General features: G+C 40.3%; 1 protein-coding gene across 9 annotated transcripts in view; it reads right to left on the bottom strand.

The window, feature by feature from the left end:
- Positions 1 to 25,736, bottom strand: part of Stil (Scl/Tal1 interrupting locus) — a 43,096-nt gene that overhangs the window by 5,045 nt on the left and 12,315 nt on the right. For 5 of the 9 annotated variants that reach the window (XM_017320088.1, NM_009185.3, NM_001304555.1 and 2 more), the window contains 6 exons: positions 23,935 to 24,085; positions 21,872 to 21,987; positions 16,570 to 16,684; positions 13,742 to 14,677; positions 8,122 to 8,290; positions 5,288 to 5,516 (listed from right to left, as the gene is read on the bottom strand). In XM_017320088.1, coding sequence (XP_017175577.1) covers positions 5,288 to 5,516; positions 8,122 to 8,290; positions 13,742 to 14,677; positions 16,570 to 16,684; positions 21,872 to 21,987; positions 23,935 to 24,085 — 1,716 coding nt within the window. Of the gene's footprint in view, positions 1 to 5,287; positions 5,517 to 8,121; positions 8,291 to 8,629; positions 8,715 to 13,741; positions 14,678 to 16,165; positions 16,338 to 16,569; positions 16,685 to 17,005; positions 17,112 to 21,871; positions 21,988 to 23,934; positions 24,086 to 25,736 lie in introns of those variants that run through there. The other 4 variants (NM_001304553.1, XM_006502907.3, NM_001304559.1 and 1 more) reach the window with 4 other exon arrangements.

Here is a 25,736-nt window from a genome sequence, read left to right as displayed (position 1 = left end):
GCTGTCTACATCTGACGCAGAAAAACCTTTTAGGCTATCTAAACAATTTAAGTATATAATTTGCTCATTTGAAGTTTTAAAATTGAAAAGATCCTTGTCAATTCAAGGTTCATAAGCCACAATTATCATATTATTTAGTTGGTGGTATTACTTTATGTTTTTGGTTTCTTTTTCAACTTTATTTAGAGTTTTTATTACTTTCAAAATTAGAAAAGATAGAATGACTGGGAGGAGCAGCACAATAAGCGCATTTCTTTCCTTTTCTTTCTTTTTTTTTTTTTGGTTTTTTGAAACAGGGATTCTCTGTGTAGCCCTGGCTGTCCTGGAACTTACTCTGTAGACCAGGCTGGCCTCTAACTCAGAAATCCGCCTGCCTCTGCCTCCCAAGTGCTGGAATTAAAGGCATGTGCCACCATGCCCGGCTTTAAGCGCATTTCTTGTTAAAGCACTAACCTGTGGCTCTTGGAGAAAATAGAGAAAAGTGGCTAGGTACGGTGGCACATGACTGAAGTTATTATGTGTTTATGTGCCTGTGTAAGTTTATATGTACCATGTGCATGCAAAGGCCCAGTGAGGCCAGAGAAAGTCAGGCCCCCAGAATTGAAGTTGTAGGTGTTTGTTACATGTCTGAGCCAGAAAAAGAACCAGGGTTCTCTATCAGAATAGTTAGTGTTCTTAACCCCTCAGCCATCTCTCCAACCTCCAAAGATTTACTCTATTTTTACATTAGGTGCATGTGTGTGTGGGTACCTGTGGAGGCCAGAGGCATTAAGTCTTCCTGGGCCTTGACTTACAGGCAGTTGTGAGCTGCCTGACACAGTGCTGGGAACCAAACTCAGACAGATCCTCTAGAAAACCTTCTTAACTGTTCAACGGTATCTCCAGCTCCAATGAGTGTAGTCTTGTCACTTGGGAGGCAGAAGCTGGAGAATCGAGAGTTCCAGGCTGCTAACAACCTTCCCAAGATGAAGTCAAGAGTTGTTTCTGGCAGTGTTTATTCATCCTGCAACACATGACTTCACTGCAGCCTCTGCTCTGAACATATAGCACACGTACTCTGCATTGCATGCTCATCAACACCTTGATATTTCAATGAAAGCTGTCCAAACACTGGCTCAGATTAAAGATTACTGCATGTTATGAACTACAGTGTATGTATGTATGTAAAATATATGTATTATATGTATAGATAAAGTTTTCTATTCTTATAGAAACATAATGGGTGCATGCCTTTAATCCCAGTGGATCTCTGAGTTCGAGGCCAGTCTAGTCTACAAACTGAGTTGTAGGATAGCCAGGGCTACACAAAGAAACCCTATCTCAAAAGAAAAAAAAAAAGTTGAAAGTGCCATCTCTTATAGTTTCAACTATTTAGCCAAGATTTAATTCTTTATGTAAAACTCAACAATCAGACCCATCCCATTACTATAAGTATCTTTTATCTCTGTTATCACTAAATGTTTTACATACCTACTTTATATTCATATTTACAGGGTCATGTTAAAATCTCTCAGGTTAAAGGAGTCACTTGCAGAAAGTTTAAGAAGGCCTTGCTAGCACAGCATCAGCTGTCCACAGTGGCAAGTCTGTAACTGAATTTTCTTCTACCCCTGCTCCTCCCACTGTGCTCCAAAAACAACAGGTTGCCCTTCATCTTCAGTCACACTAAGGAGCGTCTTCACCTTACTGTAGGAACTCTCCAATGCTGCCTTTAAGGTTTGTTTGCTTCTCCAAAAAATACTGTCATTCAGCCAGATAGTGGTGGCGCACGCCTTTAACCCCAGCACTTGGGAGGTAGAGGTAAGTGGTTACCTGTGAGTTCAAGGCCAGTCTATACAGCAAGCTCTAGGACAGCCAGGGCTACACAGTTCCAAAAACAACAACAACAACAACAACAACAAACCCAAAACCATTGTCATTCAAAAGCCCGGCAGGGTAGTTCACACCTACCACAAGTTCCAGCATGGCCTGGCCTATACTGTATTTTGTATAGCATTCTGGGTCACACACCGTTTTTATTCTGAGAGTCCATGCCAGTTACTGAATGTGGCTTATTCCATTTTTAACTAAATGACCATCGTGATTAAACACTGTGATGGTGAGTAGTCTTGCCTGGGAGATTCCTAAAGCACACTGCAGGTGTGTCTGTGAGGGCATTTTACAGAGGAACAGCAACTGAGAGAAGAGCAGCCCGGAATGTGGACAGCATTGTCTAATCCGCTGGGGGGGAGGGTGAAGAAAGTCCACTCCCGAGCTCAGGTTCTGTGTCCTGCCATATGCGACAGAATCACCAACAGCCCACAGCACTGCAGCCAGCTGCTAGGACTGAAACCAAAAGCCACATAATCTCCTCCTTTCAGAGTATTCACCACCAAACAAACGCTGGCTACCCAGTGGCAGGCACTGTTCTGACTGATGACATAGGATCCTTTACTTCTCACAACAACCTCAAAAATAGGTGCCTTTATTATTCCCATCTGATAGGTCAACCAGGGAGCAGAGAAAAGTTCATAGCCATGACTAAAATCAGAAGCTTGAGCCAATGAGTGTGCTCATAATCACTGAGCTCCAACACTGTGCTCAAAAATTTATCTAGGTGTCTAAAGTAGTAAATAAAAAAAAGGCTGGAAGAGATACGAAAGATTTTAACCTAAAAAAATTTTAAACAATGACTTCAATGTGCCATTACCTGCAAATTTGGCATGGCTTCTTAAACAGTTGTTTTAAACAATGTCTCCTTGTACCATCACTTTCCATTGGGAAAAAGCAATCGATAGCCAATAAGCTGTACAGCCAATAAACTCATCTTTAGAGACTGCTCCAGCAGCACAACGACTGGCTGATCTGGGAGCCCAGGGAGCTAATGACACGATGAATACTGAGCAATGAGAGCCACAGCATGAGTCAGACTAGATGCTTGCGCAACAGCACCGAAGCCACCACGGACAGCTCTGGAAATGTTTTGTTTTGTTTTGTTTTTCAGGGCAGGGTTGTTCTATACAGTTTGCACTGGTCTCATATTCATGATTGTCCTGCCTCCATATTCTAATTGCCACCACATCTGGCCTAGAGATAGTATTGATCCTAAATCAATATATTATATGTTAAAAAAGGGGGATTAGGTCTACATCTTGTGTCCTGAAAAAGCAATCAGCTTTCATTTTATTAGCTAAAATTAGGTCCTTTTCTTACATTTTTAACTACCAAAGGATTGGAGATTTTCAAAGACTTGAAAACCTTAACAATTTTAGAAAGTATTCTGTAGTTTACAGAATTGAGTCAAGGAAGGGGCTGAAAACATGGCTCAGTGGTTAAGCGATTGCTCTCCAAGAGGACCTGGAGGACCTGGGTTAGGCACTATGTCCAGCTCTGCTGGAATATCTGCTTGTTTCTAGACATCTCAAGATTATATACCCTAGCGAGGGTCTTTATATACTCGCCATTTCCATCAACCAGAGCATTCTTCTCAGCGATAATGTCAGGACTGGCTCTTTATCATTCAGACCACTGTTCAAACGTTAGGGCCCAGAGCCTTGCTCACTACTCTGCTGAAATACAGCCCATGTCACGCCCCAGCATCACCCTGTCTACATCACCTGACCGCTCTGGTTTCTTTTCCTTGGGAGCAGTGGTCACTACTGCTTATGTGGTTAAACACACAATCGGGAGCTCTGCTTTACTCACTGCTACATCCATGTGCCGGGTGTGGTACAGCGCATGCTAAGTTCAGAGAGCTCTTGCCAGATTTACCGAGGTGCTAAATAAATTACTTGGGAATCACTACTTTAATAGAAAATTTCATAATGCAAAAACTTCAAACTCAACTGAAGACTGTTAAATGAAATACCATATACAATCTGTTTCAGAAATTACCATTTTGTCAACTTTGTTTTGCCCAAACCCACACCCCTTTTTTTTCAAGACAAGGTTTCTCTGTATAGCCCTGGTTGTCCTAGAACTCACTCTGTAGATCAGGCTGTCCTTGAACTCAGAGATCCACCTGACTCTGCCTCTCAAGTACTGGGATTAAAGGTGTGCACCACCACTGCCCGACTTTGTTTCTATGTTTTGTCAGGTCATCTACTGTTTTGAAACAAACATATAAGATGATATTTTATATGCTGTTGTCTTTTTCAAATATAATTGTACTGTCATTTGGAAGCCTGTATTATTAGAATCTCTATGGTGAGATCTGAGTACACAGAATGCTGAAGTTTTTTTAAGATGTTGTGACTCATTCAGATTAGCAAACTCAATATCTGACATATGGGCATAACTGAAGAAAGTTTTCTTTGAGATTTTCTGTTATGCTGACACTACTATGTAAAGACGTCAATGAAAATACACTAAGCTTATCATGTCTCAAAGAGGAAGAAAATGAATATATTTGTGATGGTAAAAAATAATAGTCCATGGTATAGTTCAGAATTGCAGAGCAGATTTAAATTGTTTTTACCACAAAGTATATGAGGTCATAATTTTGACTGCCAGATTTTATTATTCTCTACTATGTATATAAATATAAAAATTATATTCTAAGCAGGGCAAGGGGTACATGCCTTTAATGCTTGCACTTAGGAGACAGAGGCAGACAAATCTCTTGTGAGTTCAGGGCCACTCTATACACAGTGAGCTCTAGGACAGCCAGGCAGCGCCAAGGATACATAGAAAACCTGGTCTCAAATAAACAAACACCGTACCACCCCCATCCCCAACAAAACCAATTCCTGAATATAAAATACATTTAATCCATAGCACTGCAAAAGAAGAAAATGAGTGCCCTCCTAAAGACCCAACAAGCAGCTGAAAGAGTCAGATGCAGTTATTTGCACCCAACCAATGGACAGAAGCGCTGACCCCTGTTGTTGAATTAGGGAAGGCTGAAAGAAGCTGAGGACCAGCAGACTCAATTAACCTGAACCCCCCCCCCCCCGAGATCTTTCAAACACTGGACCACCAAACAGACAGCATACACCAGCTGATATGAGGCCCCCAACACACATACAGTAGAGGACTTCCAGGTCTGTGTTCACTCAGAGATGATGCACCTAACCCTCAAGAGACTGGAGGCCCCAGGGAGTTTAGAGATCAGATGGGGTGGGAAGTGGGGGCATCCATGTGGAGATGGGGTGGGGAGGGGAGGAGGTGTAGAACGTGGAGCAGTCGGAGGATGGATGGGGGTGGGTGTGAGAGTGGAATATGGAGTGTAAAAATAAATGAATTAAAAAATAAGATAAAATTTAAAACAAACAAACAAATAGCATAACAGTGAATGGAAGATTCTTACTTGGATTCAGGAAGTGGCTGATTAACTTCCTCCACAGCAAGGTTGCTTTCTTCAAAACTAGGAATGTCAACTGCTTTTAAGGAAGATGCACTACCAGGAAGACTTGTCGCTTCATTATTAATATCTACAGAAAAATTCATGTCTTCACTGGAAATCTTGGTATCATCTTGCTTCGGCTGTGAGTCGGGCTCTTGATCATCACCTGCTGCATTCCAAAACAAGCTAGCACCTAAATAGTTAATAGTTAAATTAGTTCAGCTATTAGAACAAATATTCAACTAGAGAAAGAATGAATGTAGACGCTTGTTAAGAACATCTATATTATCTCAACAAAATTACAGTTTCAAATTACCTTTAAAAGGCCACAAAGAGAAGTAGGTGAAAGGCAGGAAGACAAGAAACCAGTGGCAAAGGAAAAGGGGACATCAGTGTCCTGTCTGCTCAAGAGGAGGCTCTGCTTCTCAAATGAAGGTACAGTGGCATGCCTGGAATTCCAGCACTCAACAAGCTGAGGTGGGAGGATCTTGAATGGGAGGGTAGCCTGGGATATGTAGCAAGTTTAAGGCCAATCCATGCTACATTAATAAGACTCTGTCTCAAAATGAAAATACTTCAGGAAAAAAAATATACATGAAAAAAAAAACCTGTAAATTCATAGGTTCTCTGGTTTTGTTCTAAATAACCATGTTAGAGGTGCACAAGGTACACATACTGTGAGGCAGGTGTTTTTTGGGGATAAGGAGACATCTTGGCATATATTCTGCTTGCATGAGGACCCTAAGCACCCAAGTAAAAGCCACCAGCTGGCCAGCAGCCTAGCTGAAAAAGCAAGTTCCAGGTTTAATGAAAGAAGGCAACCAGGTGGTGGTGGTGTATGCCTTTAACCCCAGCACTCAGGAGGCTGAGGCTGAGATCTCTGAGTCCAAGGCCAGCCTGGTCAATAAAGGGAGTTCCAGGACAAGCAAGACTACACAGAAATCCTGTCTTGAAAAACCAAAACAGACAGATAGACAGACAGACAGAGCAGAGCAGCAAATGAGAAGACAGAGTAATATCAAGTTCTGGCATCTATTCACACCTACAAGGTTGAGCATGCCTGCACACATATGTGTACACACATACATATAACACACACTTAAAAAAAAAAACCCAGTGCTTCTCTTGCTTTTAGAGCCTATCTACACACGATGTTTCTACTTTCTGTTACATAAACTTACTTCATTTTTACCCAGCTTCACCACTTCTGTGAAGTCTCAGGTTTGATAGGCTAGTCATACTTTTTCCATTACACATAAGAATAAATATCTGGGGCTGCACAGAAGGATCACTGGTTAAGAGCATTTGTTCTTACAGAAGACCTGAGTTTGGTTTTCAATACTCACATGATGATTTACAACCAACCTTCTACAGGATCAAACAACCTCATCTAACCTCTGCTAGCATCAGACATATAGCTGGTGAACATACATACATATACTCATACACATAAAATCAATCTAAAAAGAAAAACAGATTTACAAAAAGTAAGACAGTCATCTGTACTCTATCTCAATGTCTTGCACCATGGCCTATGTCCATTTTCCAACCTGGGAAACACTGCAAAGGCAGTGGTCTGAAGAAGCAAAAAAAAAAAAAAAAAAAAAAGTCAAAGTGGTTTCTTTTTTCCTATAATTTTGTTTTTGAGTTAAGGACTAGAACTCAATCTGGCCGCAATCTCAAGACCCTCCACAGCACTTGAACTTTAGGCATGAAGCATCATGAAAACACTTTTACTTTGAGTGCCTTTATGAAAATAAATCACAATAACATCAAGGTTTAAATTTGCATTCAGATTTTTTAGAAAAAAAATTTGAAAAGTTGCAATAGGTCCTACTTTAGACCTTTAGGGAAAGCTAAGTACATGTAAAATAAATATGCTCCTAAAAGTCTCTTGGTTAAAATGACTGCTAATAATTCCTTTTGGAATGGGCCATGGTATCATGGGTCTTTAATTCCAGTACTTGGGAAGCAGAGGTAAGAGGGTCTCTGTGAGCTCCATGACAGCCCGGTTTATAGAGCAAGTTCCAGACAGACGGGACTACATAGAGAGACCGCGTCTCAAAAAACCCAAACAAATCAAAACAAAACAAGACAAATCTCAAAACATGTGAATGATTTCATTTGTCACTTTAAACTGTGTAAGATACAAAAGTGGGTAAGCCATTTCTAAGTCCTAAGAAGTGGTCTAGTGGTAGACGCAGATGATAAACTACAATAGCGGGGCGGTGGTGGCACACATCTTTAATCGCAGCACTTGGGAGGTAGAGGCAGGTGAGTCTAAATGAGGTCAGCCGGGTCTAGAGTGAGTTCCAGAACAGCAAGGCTACACAGAGAAACCCAGTCTTGAAATCTTCCCCTCAAAACAAACAAACCCAAACAAACGAGAAACTACAGTACAGTAAATGCAGAGTTTTATAAGACAGAAAAACACTGCATCCCCCAACCCCTTTCTTTGGTGTGTGTTTTGTATGATGTGTATAAGTGTGACCACGCAAGCAGAAGGCTATGGATACCAGAGCTCAGTGTTGGGAGTCCTTCCACCACTATTTCTTAGAACTGAAACTACAGCTCACAGGCTGGGCAGAGAGCCTTCCCAGTGTTAGCATTACAGATGCACATTAACTCCTGCCCCTGGCTTTTTACGTGAGTGCTACAGACCTGAACTCAGATCCTATGTTTATGTGGCAAGCACCACACTAAGCCCTCTCCTTATCTCTCCCTCCTTTCCTTTCTTTCAAAAGGCAAACATGAGAAGCACTAAAAACTAATTTCTTACAAATAAAAAAATATGTTACCTGTGCTCACAGCAATGCTTACACTTTTTCTCATGTGCAAGCCAGGCGAAGACTGTGCTTCCATGGAAACCAGCTCCATTTGTTTTGCTGCTTTCACGGTGTCTTCCACGGTGGCTACTGTCTTATGGGAGCCAGGATCTAGAGATTGTGCTTCTAATAAGCGCTGGATCTGTATCAATTAAAAACATGCATTGATCAGGCAATACAGCAATCAACAAAACTGGCAGCAGAGTTTAGTAACAAATTACAGATACTCTAGTCATTACAGAGCTGACTTTTAACTATATTTTCTTACAATACAATTAAATCATACTGTGAGACTTATTTAGTGCAGAAAGCCATTATCTACATTAGCTACTAAGGCCCGCTTTCACTAAGTATAAATTTAAAGTGAAACTTACAGGTGGTTAGATTAATATTCCTAAGTTGAATTTTTATTCAAATACCTCAAATTAACATAGTTTATTCCTACTTCATTTATAAATTAAGAATGGAAAAGGAGGCATACCTTGAGTTTCATGCACTCAAAATTGAGGATTTTATACAAGATTCCTTCTATTAACTTTAGACAGAATTGATCGTGTTTGGCCACACTGAAACAGAATAGTAACAAACAATAGCTAACACTGACTGGCTCGTTCTTGTCTGTAAGACACTTATACCACAAATTATGTATTTTAGGTGGATGAGTGTTTTGTCTGCATCTCTTACATGCCTGGTGTCCGTGAAAGTCAGAAGAGGGCATTAGATACCCTGGGGCTTGAGTGACAAGTAGTTGTGAGCTACCATGTGGATATTGGGAATTAAACCCAGATCCTCTGGAAGAGGACCAGTGCTCTTAACCACTGAGCCATTTCTCTAGCCCTGTATCATAGATTTCATGTGTTAAGTTTTACAACTCCCTTCTCCTTTTGAAGTGAAGATGTAATTTACATACCTTAAAATTAACCAATTCTGAAGTTCATAGTATAGTCACAAAATGTGAAACAATAATATTAATTCCTTACCACTCCTCTTTCCTGACCCTTGGACCCACTAACACACCTTCCAGCTCTCTGATTTTGGACATTTCATACACACAGAACTAAGCTAAGTGTCTGGTGTCTTTCTCTTTACATAAAGCTTTCAAGACTAGTCACGGCATTTATGACTGCTGAATACCACCGTATGACTATGCTCATTGAGCTGACCCACCATCAAGCTGATGGACAGCCAAGCTGCGTAGTTTGGCCTATTGTGAATACTGCGGGGGACATTTATAAACAAGGGATTTTCTGCTTTGATTTCAAATTGTTGTTTAAGATAGGGTCTTGCTGCAGTCCCAGGTGATCTAAACCTTGCTTTGTCGCTCATGCTGGCCTCCCAGATCGATTTCCCTCTCCTTTCATCTCCGGTGTACCACCACAGCAGCTTATGTGCAAGGTTTTAACGTTTCTTCAATATATACTGGAGTGAGGAACATCCCCCTTTATTTGTTTTGTTGATTTAAAAAAAAATTCTACTTCCCCACAAATAGTATTATTATAATTAACTAGTTAATTTTGGTGGCCTATCAGTCAGGTTGCTTTTCCAAGGCTTTAAGATCTATACTGACTGGAAAATGCATTAGAATCTAAGGAATCCGTTCAATTCATCTGCCCACTCCATTAAGGATTAAACCAACCAACCAACCAACCAAAGACTGTGAATACTAGGATAGGAACAATTTTGGGCATCCTTTTGCATACATGGCAAGTGCTCCACCACTTGGGCTACAGGCCAAGTTTGAGTGTCTCTGTACTTATTTTAAATAAACATTCCTTTGACTTCACAATTTACTTCTACAGGGCCAGCGAGATGGCTCAGAGGTTTAAGGCAATTGATTTTGATCCCCAGGACCCATGTACTGGAAGGAGAGAAGTGATTCCTGTAAACTCATGACTTCTACAAGCACACCATGGTCCTCATAAACACACACACACACACACACACACACACACAAATGTTAAGTTTACATCTAGGGAGGATCTATGGCACAGTGATATTAGCACACATGCAACTAACTGTAAATAAAAGATGTTAGTAAGTGAGCTGGGAAGATGGCTCAGCTGTTTAAGCCTAAAGGCTCATAACTGAAAGATGCAAATAAATAATAAGCAACATAAAAATAAATGCACGGAGCCAGGCAATGATGGCATATACCTTTAATCCCAGAGTTCAGGAGGCAGAGGCAGGTGAGTACCTGAGTTCAAGGCCAGGCTGGTCTACAGAAAGTTCCAGGACAGCCTGGGTTAACAAAGAAAACTTGTCTCAGAAGCATCAACATCAACAACAATAACAACAAGAAGCACTGAAAATAAACTAAAAGTAGAATAGTTGCTGGTACACTGTCTGCAATAGAAGACAGTTCAAATTGTTGACAGAACAGAACAAGATAATTAGGAAATCCATGTGTACTCTTAAAAAATGACCCAGTGCAATAAAGTTTTTTGTTTTTTTGTTTTTTGTTTTTTTTTTTTGATACAGGGTTTCTCTGTATAGCCCTGGCTGTCCTGGAACTCACTCTGTAGACCAGGCTGGTCTCGAACTCAGAAATCTGCCTGCCTCTGCCTCCCAAGTGCTGGGATTAAAGGCGTGTGCCACTACCTGGCAAAGTTCTTTATGTACGCAAAATGGACATGTCTGAAAGTTACCTGGGCCTGGGGAAATAGCTCAACTGGTGAAATCCTTGCCCTGCAAACATGAGGACCTGAGTTAAAGGTGGGTATGACTGCAACTGCAATGGGAGCACCACTCAGGTGGAGACAGGCAGACCCTCAGGCTCTCTGACCAGTCAGCCTAGCCTACACCCAGGTACTACTGAGACAGAAGGGGCTGGAGAGATGGCTCAGTGGTTAAGACACTGACTGCTCTTCAGAGGTCCTGAGTTCAGTTCCCAGCAACCACTTGGTGGCTCACAACCATCTGTAATGGGAGCCGATGCGTCTGAAGACAGCGACAGTGTGCTCATATAAATAAATCTTAAAAAAAAAAAAAAACCCAAACAACAACAACAAAAATCAACTGACTCTGAACAAACATACAAAGAACCACAGGATTGTACATTGTAAACAGTTAAATTGTGTGATATCCGAATTATGTATCAATAACACCAAAATATATTTATTTCCTATCTCATTATCCTCTTCAGACATCTCAACTCCTCTTTCTAGAGGAAAGTACTATCAATAGTTCCATGTTTCTTCCCTGTCTCCTGTTCTTTTCATTCATATTTAGACATTTATATAAAGCTTTAATCCATTCAGACTAAGTATTACTCTGATCATCTACAAAGTATTTCTTGTCCTTCTCTGTCTGATGATGATGATAAATGCAAGGTGAACAGCTCCCGAGGAACAACATGTAAGGCCGATCCTAGGCCTCCACATTAATGTGAACTCATGTGCACCCAGACCTAGAATTCCTTAAAAAGGAGGGAGGAAATTCATGAGGAAATATATGATGTATTAAAGAAAAACATTTTCTGTCATATTTTGTGTGACAATAATCTAGATGAGAGCTCACACTCTATAAATAAACACTTTAAGTAACTACAGTTTCTAAATAGCTTAACAGATCTCTTTACGTTATATTAGTCTTTTACTTAATAAGACAAATGGTAATTGTTTCAATGTGGAATTGCTTATTTAATATTAGCATTTTTGATTTAGTATTTAATGATTTATTAAAATCTAAATTTATATAAGCCTCGAAGAATTTAGCTCTATTTAAATAAAAAAGCTGAGTCTGCTAGAGAGAAGGTTCCCAGCACCCACATCAGATGGCACACAACCACCGGTAACTCTAGTTCCAGGGGATACAGTGGCCTTTACCTCCTCTGGCACAGGCATGTAATGTGGCGGACATAAACTCATGCAGGTATACACACATTTCTCAGGTGTTTGTATCCAAAGTATTTTAAGCAGAATTTGAAAATCTTTGTCTTTTTCTTTTACATTTTTTTAAATAAAAGATTTAAAGTTTTTATTTAACTTCAACTACTGAGCCATCTCTCCAGTCAAGCCCCCTTTTAAAAGATAGGATCTCATTGAGCCTGGAATGGCCTCTGAAAGCTTTAAATCAAAGATTTTTCTAAATAACATATTATACAGAGTAGCCACATATTTATATAGTTATTGGGGTAAGAAAAACCTGAAGTATACATTTCAAGTTATTTTCACTCACATTGGCTAGAAAGAGAGAGAACATCTGGTTTGGGATATGGATGTGTTGATGAGAAATGAAGGGGAAAAGGCAAACTCAGACTCACTCAGCTTCGAAAAAGACAAATGAAAAGATTAAGGGGCCTGGGGGCATGGCTCAGTGGCAGAGCACTTGCCTAGCATTCAAGAGGCCCTGGGTTCAATGCCCAGCCCACTCAAAGGAGCTTTCAAAGAGCCAAATTAATACGTTAGGAGCTAAAGGGATCTGCAACCCTATAGGTGGAACAACATTATGAACTAACCAGTACCCCGGAGCTCTTGACTCTAGCTGCATATGTATCAAAAGATGACCTAGTCGGCCATCACTGGAAAGAGAGGCCCATTGGACACGCAAACTTTATATGCCCCAGTACAGGGGAACGCCAGGGCCAAAAAGGGGGAGTGGGTGGGTAGGGGGGTGAGGGTGGGTGGGTATGGGGGACTTTTGGTATAGCATTGGAAATGTAAATGAGCTAAATACCTAATAAAAAATGGAAAAAAAAAGATTAAGAACCCTCAAATAAAAGACCTGAAGAGAGGGAACATTGCAGAATAAAATGAGTGGAACAAGTCTCATACAGAGACAGCTAGATACAGTGGTACACATCTATAGTTCCAGTATGTGATAGGTAGAGGAAGGAGGATCCAACGGTAAAGACCTAGGCTCTTGGATGACAGGTTCAAGGCCTAGGACTCAGGAGACCACGTCTCAAAACAAACAAACAAACAAACAAACAAACAAACCCAAAACAAATAAAAGAAGCAAATACATAGAGTTCTTAACTGGTCTCTTCTTAGTAACTAGTCTCAAATAGAGTCGCAAGGAACATCCTGAAGACTCACTGGCTGAGGTGAGTAAACACAAAGGTGGAAAAACTAGAGACATGCAAGCCTTTGCATTTAGCTGTATATAAAAGTCTAGAGAATGGGTGGAGAGATGGCTCAGCAGTTAAGAGCACTGACTGCTTTTCCAGAGGTCCTGAGTTCAATTCCCAGCAACCACATGGTAGCTCACAACCATCTGTAATGGGAGCCAATGCCCTCTTCTGATGTGTCTGAAGATAGCTACAGTGTACTTATATACATAAAATAAATAATCTTTAAAAAAAAAGTTTAGAGAAAATTGAAAGAAAATGTGATTATGTTGTAGGTTAGCATATAGAGATAGAAGGCTTGCTCTCTGGTCCTAGCCCTCCTAACCAGCAATTATGGAACAAGGTTAAACTATTCTCTCTAATCCTTACTTTATCTGTAAAACAAGAGGGATTAGAATTCAGCTTTTAAGAGGTCTTTCTGGTTCTAATACTGTAGAGTTTTATAAAGCATAATCACTGTAGAGTTGCCAAATATTAAGGAAACATACTAAGAATTTAAGAGTACTAGCAGAGCTTCACACAAACCTGTGCCTGAAGTAGTCTCAGCTGCCTGTCTTGCTCTGTGACAAAACGGTATGCATCAGGAGACAGTCCCATCATGCCATTGTCTGGTGCTGTATTGGGCATGTGCATGCACATGGCACAGGGATGTGGCACACACGAGTCCACATGTGAAGGTCCTGCCACAGGAGACGGTTCTCCATTGCTATGGGGAGAATAGGCACCCATGCCTCCTTGCTTCATGCTAACAGGGCTACTTGACGAGTAGATGGCATTAGGACACAGAGATGGGCATCCACTTGAGTGAAAGAAGGCATGTTTTGGAAGGGACTCAGATCGCAGGTCTTGAATAGACCCTACTGTATTTCCCTGCCAAGAATTTATTGTACTATACTGAATATGGCCATGATGCTGACAACAGCTGCAGACGTTTGTGGGATAGTAGGATGGTAATGAAGGAGTGGGCACTTGAAGCTCCATTGGTCTTGTTGAATTATGAGTTGAAAAAACAAGATTGTGTGGCTGGGCTTGTGGAGCAAGAGAGGGCTGCCTCGAGTCCAGTGTGGAAGGTCTCACAGGGTAGTCTTCCTTTTGCATGCTCCCAGCAGAAACTGCTTGAAGTTTCTCAGCTACATCAGGAGATGGCACACTGAGAGATGGTTTAGCATTAGTGTTCCTGAACTGGAGACTCTCTTTCTTACAGGTAGATGACTGCTTCCCTCTGCTCTGTCTTAAAGCAGTGTCCTGACTTAACTGATTTGTTGGGCCCCTCCGGAAAGGCTCCCCAGTGGTAGCTTCTGAGCTGTGTTTGGCATCACAAAGCTCAGGCTGGGATGGCTTAATCAATAAAGGATTCTCCACAGTCATCATTTCCAAAGGGTTAGACTGGTTACTTGACTCTGTGAAGTTGTTGTCTAACACGAGCGAAAGTTCAGGAACAGATGGCTGGACCTTAGAAATCTATAAATGGAAGCAAAAAGTAAATTCTTAGGAAATTTATTTGCTCTATTTTCCTTAGATAAGTATTTGCCAAACAATACTCAATTACACATTAAAATTTGTTCACTTCTTAGACCATCAACCATTATTCTGGGTACACAGCAGACAGGAGTACAATATATAATGCTACTATACACACACACACACACACACACACACACACACACACACATATGTATATGTATACATATATATATTAAAAATTGTTGGGTTTCTTTGGAGACTCAGCTCTGTCATGTGGTTTTTTTGTGGAAGCTGTCTTATGAGAGGATGTTTTGCTGTAAACAGACAAGTATTTTTATGGAAGCTGTCTTGTGAAAGGGTATGTGATGTTTTGCTGGAGTGAACACTTGAGAAGGCATGTGATGTTTATAAATATTATAAATTATTATTATATTTAAGAATATAAATATAACCCCACAGAGAGTGAGGGGACATTCTAGCATTGGTTTGCCTTGTAACACTTTGCTGGTCTTCGCTAACCTTCGCTTGTCATGACTTTGTAGAGAGAACACACTAGAGAACTGCTCCTTCCCGTGTTAGTCCAGCTGCTTCTTGCTGCTTCCTCAGACTCCTGCCAATTCAGCAGTCTCAAGGTTTCTTCTCGATCTAGCCACTGCTATGATTTGTGTTTGGTGTTTGCTGACTGGATGGACTGTTAATATCCTGACAACAAAGACTGGAATTGCCCCCCAAAACTACTCCTAAACAGGTCCACATCCCCGTTTCCTATTAACCTTTCTTTTCTTCTACCTCTGGTAGGTAGGCTAGAAGGGAGGTTGAAGCATTTAAGAACCCTTATTAAAATTGGTTTTAGAAAATATTAGCCTAACATATATATAAATATTCCCCCTACTTATTTAGTTTTGTGAGACCAGGTCTCTATATATAGCCCTGGCTGTCCTGGAACTCACTAAGTAGATCAGGGTGGCCTCAATTTTAAACCTTTAATTCCAGTACTTTTAAGGCAGAGGAAGGTGGGTCACCTGCCTGGTCTACAAAGCAAATTCCAGGAGAGCCAAGACTATTACACAGAGAAACTTTGGAAAACCAAAATCAAAACAAAACAGAAAAGAAAAAAAGGAAACTAGACTCCAGGAATACTTCAGAATATTTCTCTGTTAAAGTAACGCAACTATTTCTTCTACTAATATTAAATAAGAGATAAGAGAGGGAAAAAGATAAGAGAGAACATTAAATCTGATATACTATAATTTTTTTTGGAAGAAGTGTTGGAGATTTTAAGCTTGAGGGTTAAGAGAAAGAGATAGGAAATTTAAGATGCCCAAAAGTGTGGGCATCGACTTCTCAAGGGAGAGTTCCCAACTATATTAATTTTCCGTCCCTTTCAATTGAGTTCAACTAAGGCAAACATTTCTAAAATAGCTCACTAGTTGGTAACAATTCAAAAACAGTCTGACAATCAATCAAGGGTTATTGGCAACTAACCTCTAAATGCAAGTAGGATGTTTTCTTTGAGGACAGTAACAACTGTCAGGCACTGGTGACACAGAATGCTGAGTCTTCATGGTTGACAAAAGCACCAAATTCTGAAGCCGAGGCCCCAGACTTGGAGTCCAGCTTTACTGCTTACTAGTTATGTGACCATGGGCAGCCGGCAACTGAAACCTCAGCTTTCTTACACTTACGTATACACTATTACCTATATATGGACATATACATCATTACTTGAGTTGTCTGTACCTGGGAGATATATACATATATTCCTTCATAAAGATATAATCTCATAATAGTCAGAATAGCCCATATTTAAGGATGGAGTGGTACTTAAGTGCTTTGCTATAGAGACTTCAAGCTTTCTAGATGACATAGCTCATTTTTCAGAGCATTACCTTCTGACTCACTGGGTGAGGACTAGGAATCGGTCTTGGAGAAAAGTCTTCATCTTCAAGGTCAGTGTCATGCTTATTTATTGGTATTTTCCCAGGAGATAATTTTTGGGAGGATCTAAAGAGTAGAAGAGGAGATAAGAGAAACCTTCAACAAACCAGGTTTTTTTTTTGTCTTTTTTTTTTTTCCTGTTTTGAATGTGATGTCATTTAGTAAATATGGAAACATTTAATTAATTTTCACAGCTACAAGTACTAAATTCTTAGGTCAGTGTTAATTTAGCAGGAAAGGCGATCTACTCAGGTTTACTAATTAACTACCCCATTTACCTGATCACTGAAAGTTTAACCCTACTTAACTCCTATAGTACATCAACAGTCACTGAACACCTTCTGGTTGACCACACTGAACAATGTAGAACGAGCGCTTAGCACTTACTGGAAATGTATATTACAGTGTGACAGATATGCCCCCTGCAATGGTTTGACTCTTCAATGTACTCCTTAGGCTTAGGTTTTGAACACTCGGATCCCAGCTGATAGCCCTATTGGAAGGAAGGTCATGGACCGTTTAGGAGGTAGCAAGGGCCTGGCTGTGGAAAGCAGGTCAGTTAGGGTGGATTTTAGTGTGATATTTGCTGCTGATCCTATCCTGCTTTACGTTTCCTGGTCCCCATGTGAAGAAGCCACCTTCACTCACATCCACTGCTGTTGAGTGAAGTAGCTTCTTTCACCAGGCCTTCCCATCAAATACTGAAATCTCTCTGAAACAGTGAGTCAAACGGCCTTCTCCTTCAGCTGTATTGTTACAGCAGTAACAGGAGGAGCTAAGATACGCACCAACAATACTCAACACATCGTATTAAACAACCACTGTGAAAAAAAGGGAAATCACTGAAGTGTTTTTTTTTATATACTTTTTTGTTGTTGTTATAACTTTAAAAAACATGGCTGTGTGTGATGGTGTATCTCTTTAATTCCAGCACAGCAGGCAGATCGCTATGCTCTACAAAGAGACTTTCAGGCCAACAAAGGTTACATAGTAAGGCTTTGTCTCAAAAGGAAAAGAAAAAAATAGTATTATTATCTTTAATAAAAACTATTTCGGCCAAGCAGTAGTGGCGCACGCCTTTAATCCCAGTACTCGGCTGCAGAGGCAGGTGGAGCTCTGAGTACAAAGCCAGCCTGGTCTACAAAGTAAGTTCCAGGCCAGCCAAGGATACACGGAGAAACCTTGTTTCAAAACAAACAAACAAACAAACAAACAAACAAACAACCTATTTTGTGTATGCATGTGAAGTCAGAGAACAACTTTCAGACATTGGTTTTCTGTTATGATAGCTACGTGGGTCCTGGAGATCAGACTCACACATCAGACTTGGCAGCTTCAACCACTGAGTCATCTCACTGGCTCCTACGTTCTTTTTAAAATTAACTTTCTAAGCTACCCTACAAAGTTTTAGGTTTCATTTAGCATTTCACATAGATATGTCACTATACCAGTTCTTATTCACACCCCCTCCTATGTACCTATAACTACAATGGGAACACACTTAGAAATGGAGTATACCTCACATCTAGTCAGCTGTAGTCATTGTCTCCCAGAGAGCGCTCTCCACCTGAAAACAGGAACTCTTAACAAAGGTGGGGTACAGTTCAGTGGTAAAGGGGTTGATTAGTACATGCAAAGCCCTGGGTTCAATCCCTAGCACTGAGAAGGAGGAAAGAAAAATGTTAATGTTGGTACTGAGTTCCAAAAGCTAAAATTAAGGGTTTTTTTTTTTTTTTTTTTTTTTTTTTTTTTTTTTTTTTCCGAGACAGGGTTTCTCTGTGTAGCCCTGGCTGTCCTGGAACTCACTCTGTAGACCAGGCTGGCCTCGAACTCAGAAATCCGCCTGCCTCTGCCTCCCAAGTGCTGGGATTAAAGGCATGCGCCACCACGCCCGGCTAAAATTAAGGTTTTAAGATTAAAAAGAAACTTTTGGGGGGCAGGGTGTGGAGAAAGACTAAAGACCTGAAATATGTACATAAAAGGTTTTTTTGTTGTTTATTTCATCCTAGTAAATAGACAAAATCTCATCAGGATGCTTTAGGGAAAAGGTAAGCAATAAGGAAGTTGAGAGCTTGGAATGTGCTCCTGAAAACACATCCTACATGCTGTTTTACATAAGTTGAACTCTTCCTAGCAGGGAAAAAGAATAAGAAGCCACAAAGAAGAATTGAAGATCTGACAGACCTTCCAAGCCCTGGTGGTCTAGAGAGGGAAAATAATCACAACGGTCTTTCTGTGCAAGGTACTGCAATAAAGCAATGACAGTATCGTCACATGTGTTCTGAGTGGACAGGCAGGGTCTGTACCAGTCCATTCAGCTCTCTTGAAATACACAAGGACAGAAGATGACACAAGGATGTGCTCAGTGCAGGCCTCTCTGACACAGAAAGCCAGTGCCCCAGCAGGCTCAAAAAACTTGCATTAACCCCTCAAAGTCAAAGATTAGCTAAAAGTGGACACATCTCAGCAGACAGCAACACAGACAGATGTGAGCCATGCTGTCTTATTACCAGTAGTGATATATCATTAACCCCCTCTACATGACCTCAGAGGAGAGGACAGAAAGACGGCGAATTGACTGTAATCTCAGCAGAATAAAAGAGCAAGTAGGATAGCAGCTTAAGGCAGACAGTCCAATATGGAGGAAGACAGGGTACGGGGCTTTGCACTTGAGTTATTTCTTTAACACACACACACACACACACACACACACACACACACACACACACACACACACACAGACACACGAGAGCCAAAAATGGGTTGAAGTCAAATGATAAACTCAGGTTGTTTTTAAACACCCAAACCAAAAAGGAAAAACTTGAAGTTGTTATCAGTCTTTCAGGCAAAATTTACTAAACCCTAAAGTGGCAGATCCTCATTAAGGCTTCATTGAGAGTTGAAAACAAGAAAGTTTTCAACAGTTCTGTTGTTGCTTTGGTGGTGCTGGGATCAAAGCCAGGGATTTGCAAATATTAGGTAAGCCCCTACTCGAAGGCATACACCTAGCCTCTTAACATTTAGGAGTCTACTCCCTTCACTTAGCCTGTTCTTTCATAAATATTAAATACAATGGTAAATAAAGCTTACAATTTAGAAAGTTATGACTGCAATAGACAAGAAGGACTAGTTTCCAGTGCCCTAATCTGTTTGAGGATAACTTTATGCCCACAAAGATGGAAAGGAGCACTTCAGACACTCTCTAACCCTAGTGCCTCTCAGTTCCTAAGTGTATAAAGGAGGCTGTGGATCTAAGACTCTTCAGACACAGTGATTATCTGGGGTTCCTCAAGTAGATTCAACATAATACCCCCCCACACACACACTCCAGACAGCATTTCTCTGCATAACCCTGGCTTTCCTGAAACTCACTCTGTAGACCAGGCGAGCTGGGAACCTAGAGATCCGCCGGCCTCTGCTTGCCAAGTGCTGGGATTAAAGGCATGCACCCTTGCCTGCTGACCCTGCATAATTGTAATTATGGTCAGGATTAGAGAGAAGATGTGATGGTGAAAGCACAGGTAGGTGTCAGAGGATGAGAAGGAAAGGAGAGGTAGTGGGAGACTTGAAGCAGATAGGCTGGCTTTGAAAACAGTGTAAGAGGCTTGAGACAGGCAATACAGACGGTTTCTAGAAGCTAAGAGACAAAAACCCCAAAACTCTACAATGATCATAGCCTGCCAATATTTTGGTCTTTAGATTCAAACATTTTTAATTTCTGACCCCCAGAATAAAGACTTGAATGCAGATATATCTGATTCCAGCCATTTTTCTCAATAAAACTAAAACATTCCAATAATCAATAAAAAATTTATTTATATCTGCTTATTTCTCTGAACAATATCCTAAATATATAACATTAAAGAAAGCTGAAAAGAAGGTTCAGGCTATATTTTAAAAAGCTAAGGAACTGGAGAGATGGCTCCAAGGTAACTTTGTTCAAGGGCTTTTTTGGATCCTAGAACTCACATGGCAGCTCAAAACCATTACAACTCTGGTTCCAGGAGATCTGAGGCCCTCTTGTGACCTCTGAAGGCACATGGTACCCATAAATACATACAGACAAAACACATATGATAAATGAATCTTCTAAATTAAAATAAAAAGGTTTTTAAAATGGCTTAGGGATGCAGCTCAATAGTAGACTACTTGTCTAGCATCTAAGAAGTCCAGGGTTAGCCGGGCGTGGTGGAGCACACCTTTAATCCCAGCACTCAGGAGGCTGGCTGATTTCTGAGTTAGAGGCCAGCCTGGTCTACAAAGTGAGTTCCAGGACAGCCAGGGCTATACAGAGAAACTCTGTCTAGAAAAACGGAAAAAAAAAAAAAAAAAAAAAAGTTCAGGGTTTGATTCCTGGTACTGCAAAAAATAAATAAAAATATAAAGCAAATAAATAAAAATATAAAGCAAAACTTACTGTAGCACTGTTAACAATAGAAGATATGAACCAACCTAAATGCCCATAGTCAGAAGAAAAAAGAAAGAAAATGAGTTTCCTCAGCCATGAGAGTGGCGTAATGACATTCTCAGGAACATGGATGGATCAAAGATAGTTTAACTGAAATAAACCACATTTAAATATTTGTCTTCTCTAATATTTGGATATAGATTTAGCTCTGTGTGTGTGTGTGTGTGTGTGTGTGTGTGTGTGTGTGTGTGTCTGAAAACCAAGTGGGAACTATTTAAGAGGAAGAGGAAGGGAAGTAGAAAGCAGAGTGCAAATGCACAAAGCACAGAATGTATGTGTAAGGACAGCATAACAAATCCCTTAATTTTATACTCCTACTAAACAAATGAATAAAACACTTGAGAAACAGTCAAGGCACCTGCCACGATGATTTAAAAATAAAATAGTTTCTAATGAAAGAGTCAAAGGGCAAACTGAAATTTCTTCAAACAAGAAAGCAAGCAAGCAAACAAACAAAAAAACCCCTAGCATTCAAAGACAGCTTTGAGCTGAGTTTATCAAGCAACTACCAGAAATAATTCGAAGTCTTAAAAAGAAAATCATGCTTATTTATTTCAGGGTAGGGGTAAAGCATGCCTCCACACGTAGAGGCCAGAGAGCAACTCCAGAGTTGCTTTTCTCCTTCCACCTATACGTGGGTTCCAGGGATCAAACTCAAGTGGATAAACTGGAGAGCAAGTGACTTTACCCATTAAGACATCTTACTTGTCCCCAAACTATTTTAATTTCCCAATGAAAATAAAAACTAGTAAAGAAAACACACGGTAATAAATATTATCTTTTACCTCTTCACTGGAAGAGTCTTGGAAATCTTGCTAAGAACCTCTGCCTCGGCTTCGGCATCTTGACTCTCGGCACTGAGTTCAAAATGGATTGGGTTTTTGCCAGAAGGTTCAACGTTCTGAAATGAAGTAGGTCATACTTTAGAGATTTGACTTAAAATAGCAAAGAACCCCATTTATCCGAACAGTAGCTCTGGATCACTGACAAGAATGCTTCTGATGTCTGTAACCTGCTTCTGTAGCATGCCTGCCTTAGTGCTTTGTTAAGTGAAAATAAGAACCTAACCCTGCATTATGAAACTCATTCAGTAACCAGGGATGCAGTGAGTACTGTAAGATAAAAATGTATTCATGAAATGATACAATCCATAAAGGAATTCAAAGAAAACAGATGAGATGAGTGGAACCATACTGGAGTTAATTTGGAGTTATTTAATATTCTCATAATAAAATAATGAATATATTTTATTTAAGACCTAAGATAAATAGTAATTAAAAAAAAAAAGGGCTGGTGAGATGGCTCAGTGGGTAAGGGTACCCAACTGCTCTTCCAAAGGTCCGGAGTTCAAATTCCAGCAACCACATGGTGGCTCACAACCATCCATAAAGAGATCTGACGCCCTCTTCTGGTGTGTCTGAAGACAGCTACAGTGTACTTACATATAATAAATAAATAAATCTTTAAAAAAAAAAAGTAGTGTTGGGGCCAGAATCAAAAGTAGACAGATGCAAGCCTAGGTACTAAAGGAGTCTGATACAGGAGGATTATTTGAGCCAAAGATTTTGAATCTAGCACGGGGAAAATGAGGTGTCATTTATTTTTTAATTACTATTATTTGTTTTGCTTTTTTGAGACAGGGCCTCACTACATAACCCTGACTACCCTGGAACTGATTATGTAGACCAGGCTGGCCTCAAACTCATAGAGATATGTCTTGTCCCTACCTCCTAAGTGCTGGGATTAAAGGCATGCATCACCACACTTGGCTTATCCTTTAAATTTAGTTTTTTATATGACAATTTCAAAGACCTACTTTCTCTGTAACAACCACCTAGATGCATCATTTACTTTATTTTTAGAGACAAGGTCTTAAAACAAATGCCTGGCTCTCCTGGAACATAGGCTAGCCTCTGAACTAAGACTGCTTTCTGCCTACTGAGTACTGGGATTAAAAGCCTGACCCAGTTGGCTGGGCTCCTAGATGCATTTTTACATTATCTTATTGCATCTCCTAGGGCTGGAATTACAGATTGTTGTGAGGCACTAGGGGATGGCTGGGAAACTAAACCCAGGTCCTCTGGAAAACAGTCACTGAAGCTCTTAACCACTCAGCCATATCTCTCGCTCCCACGAAAATCTTTTATATATTATTAATTATAGCCATGTGTTAAAAAATAAGTGACAACAAGAAAAACATCAAAAATTAATCCTCAGCTGGGCATGATGGTGTAAGCCTTTAATCCTAGCACTTGGGAAGCAGAAGCAGGCAGATCTCTGTGAGTTCGAGGCCAGCCTGGTCTATAGAGTGAGTTCAGGACAGCCAGGGCTGTTTACAGAAAAACAAAAACAATAAAACAAAAACACAACAATAAAAACTAATCCTCAACAGTACAAAATAATACAGTGAATAAGCTACTGAAAAACAATGACTAGAAGGACAAGAACTGATGGTAAATTTTTAGTTGATTCACCTCCATGGGTGGGGCATCTCTGCTTGCCATTGGTGAAGGTGTTTCCAGAGTGGACTAAGTGATGAAGACACACCCAGAGTGCACTTGGTATCATCTTAGTGGCTGAAGCCCTGACTGAATGGAGGAAGGACAGGGGCGTGTCTATGCTCCTGATGCGCCACTTCCAGGGTAGCCAGGAAGTGAGTGTCTCTCTTCTATCCCACAGTCCTGCTACCACGATGGCCTGCTTTAGCATATGCAACCAGACAACCATGCACAGACTGAAGTCCCTGATCTGTGAGCTGTAATAAGACTCCCCCCTTCCTGGTTTATGTCAGATATTTTGGTCTGAGTGATGAGAAAAATAACACAACACAGGTAGCATAAGCACTTACATTGAAAAGATGCAAAGTCTCCTTGTTGGTTAGTAACTGAAACTGAAGGTCGGGCGTCCTACTCTCACAAGGAAGGCACTCATAAAACTCAGGCTCCTTATGTGTCAATGAATAAAGAACTATGATGAAATTTCCAGATTCTGAAAAAACCCTAAACAAAAAAATAGCATTGAATTAAATTTTTGTGATAATAACGTTATAATGAAAGATCTCCTGGGTAAGTTTCCCAATCTAGTTAGTGGCTCATTTAAAGCATGTAGCTTACCTTTTAATGCTAACAATTTAAAAAATAAACTTATTTATTTTTATGTATATAAATGTTAATCTGCATATGTGTACCTGCACACCACGCAGGCCTGATGCCCTTGGAGGCAGAGAGCCAGTATGAGGGTACTGGGAATCAAACCAGAACTCTCTGTAAGTGCAGTCAGCGCTCTTAACCACTGAGACATCCCTCCAGCCCCCAAAGTTACTAATTTTTTAATAAAAAAATTCTATAATAAAATATATAAACACTCTTTGTAAAACATCAAAGAAAACAGGAATATATGAAATGGAAAATGAAAACTTCCCCACCCAGCTTCCACTTCAGAGAGAGAGAGAGAGAGAGAGAGAGAGAGAGAGAGAGAGAGAGAAGATCTCAAGAATGCACACACAATCACACAATGGTATGCACATCTCACTTGCAAGTGTAAAAATGATCACTTGAGTCCAGGAATTCAGCACCCCCTGAGCTTTTACTGAACATCTCCTGACTATAGAAACTTAAAACAAGATGAATAATTGGTAATAAAACTTAACTGTACTATATCATAGAAAAGAACCAATAATTAACATTTAGCACCCTGAAGAGATGGCTCAGTGGTTAAGAGCGCTCAATCCTCTTGTAGAGCCTGGGTTCCATACCCAGCGCCCACAGGTTGGTTCACAACCACCTGTAACTCCAGTCCGATGGCACTGGATGCCCTCTTTTCCATGAACACAAGGAACACATGTGATGCACAGACAAACATGTAAGATAAAACACCCATAAAATAATGATAAAAACTTAAAAACAAAGAAAACACTTAACATCCTCTCTTTTTGTTTCTGGGGCAAGGACTCAGATAATGTAGGCTGGCTTGGAACTTGTTATGTAGCTCAGGCTGGCCTAAAACTGGTCCTTCTGCCCTAGGCTCCCAGTGCTAGGATCACAGGTAATCTGCTTCATTATGTCTGGCTTGTTTGAGTACAAATAAATAAAATTCACTTGGAAAGCTGAATCAAATATATAAAGTATAACTATAAAAGCATCAGAAAAAAAAGACAGGGCTTCTTTTATTTATACTCCTAAATGTGAAGTTCCTAAGTAAGAAAGAAAAGGGAGGAATTTGACTAAAAAACAAAAAACAAACAAAATAACCTTGGGGTTGGGGCTAGAGAGATGGCTCAGCAGTTAAGAGCACTTGCTGCTCTTCTAGAGGACCTGGGTTCAATTCCCAGCATCCAGCTGGTAGTTCACAACCACCTGTACCTCCAGTTCCGGGGGTACAGTGAGTGCTCTCTTCTGGTCTCCATGGGCACCAAGTATGCAAATAGTATATATAGAGACAAGCATGAAGGTAAAACACACCTAAAACAAAATACACAACACAACAAAATAAAAGAATTAAAAGGGTGTTGGGGTCTGGAGAGATGCCTCAATAGTTAAGTGCACTGGCAGCTCTTTCAAAGGACTCAAGTTCAATTCCCAGCATCCACATGTCAGCTCATGACTGTCTGTAAGTCCAGTTCAAAGATCAAGCATTCTTACACAGACATGA

The sequence above is a fragment of the Mus musculus genome, chromosome 4 (assembly GCF_000001635.26).
Source record: "Mus musculus strain C57BL/6J chromosome 4, GRCm38.p6 C57BL/6J".
NCBI classification, from domain to species: Eukaryota; Metazoa; Chordata; class Mammalia; order Rodentia; family Muridae; genus Mus; species Mus musculus.
The sequence above is the reverse complement of the archived record's forward strand: the minus strand, read 5'-3'. Positions and strand labels throughout refer to the sequence as shown.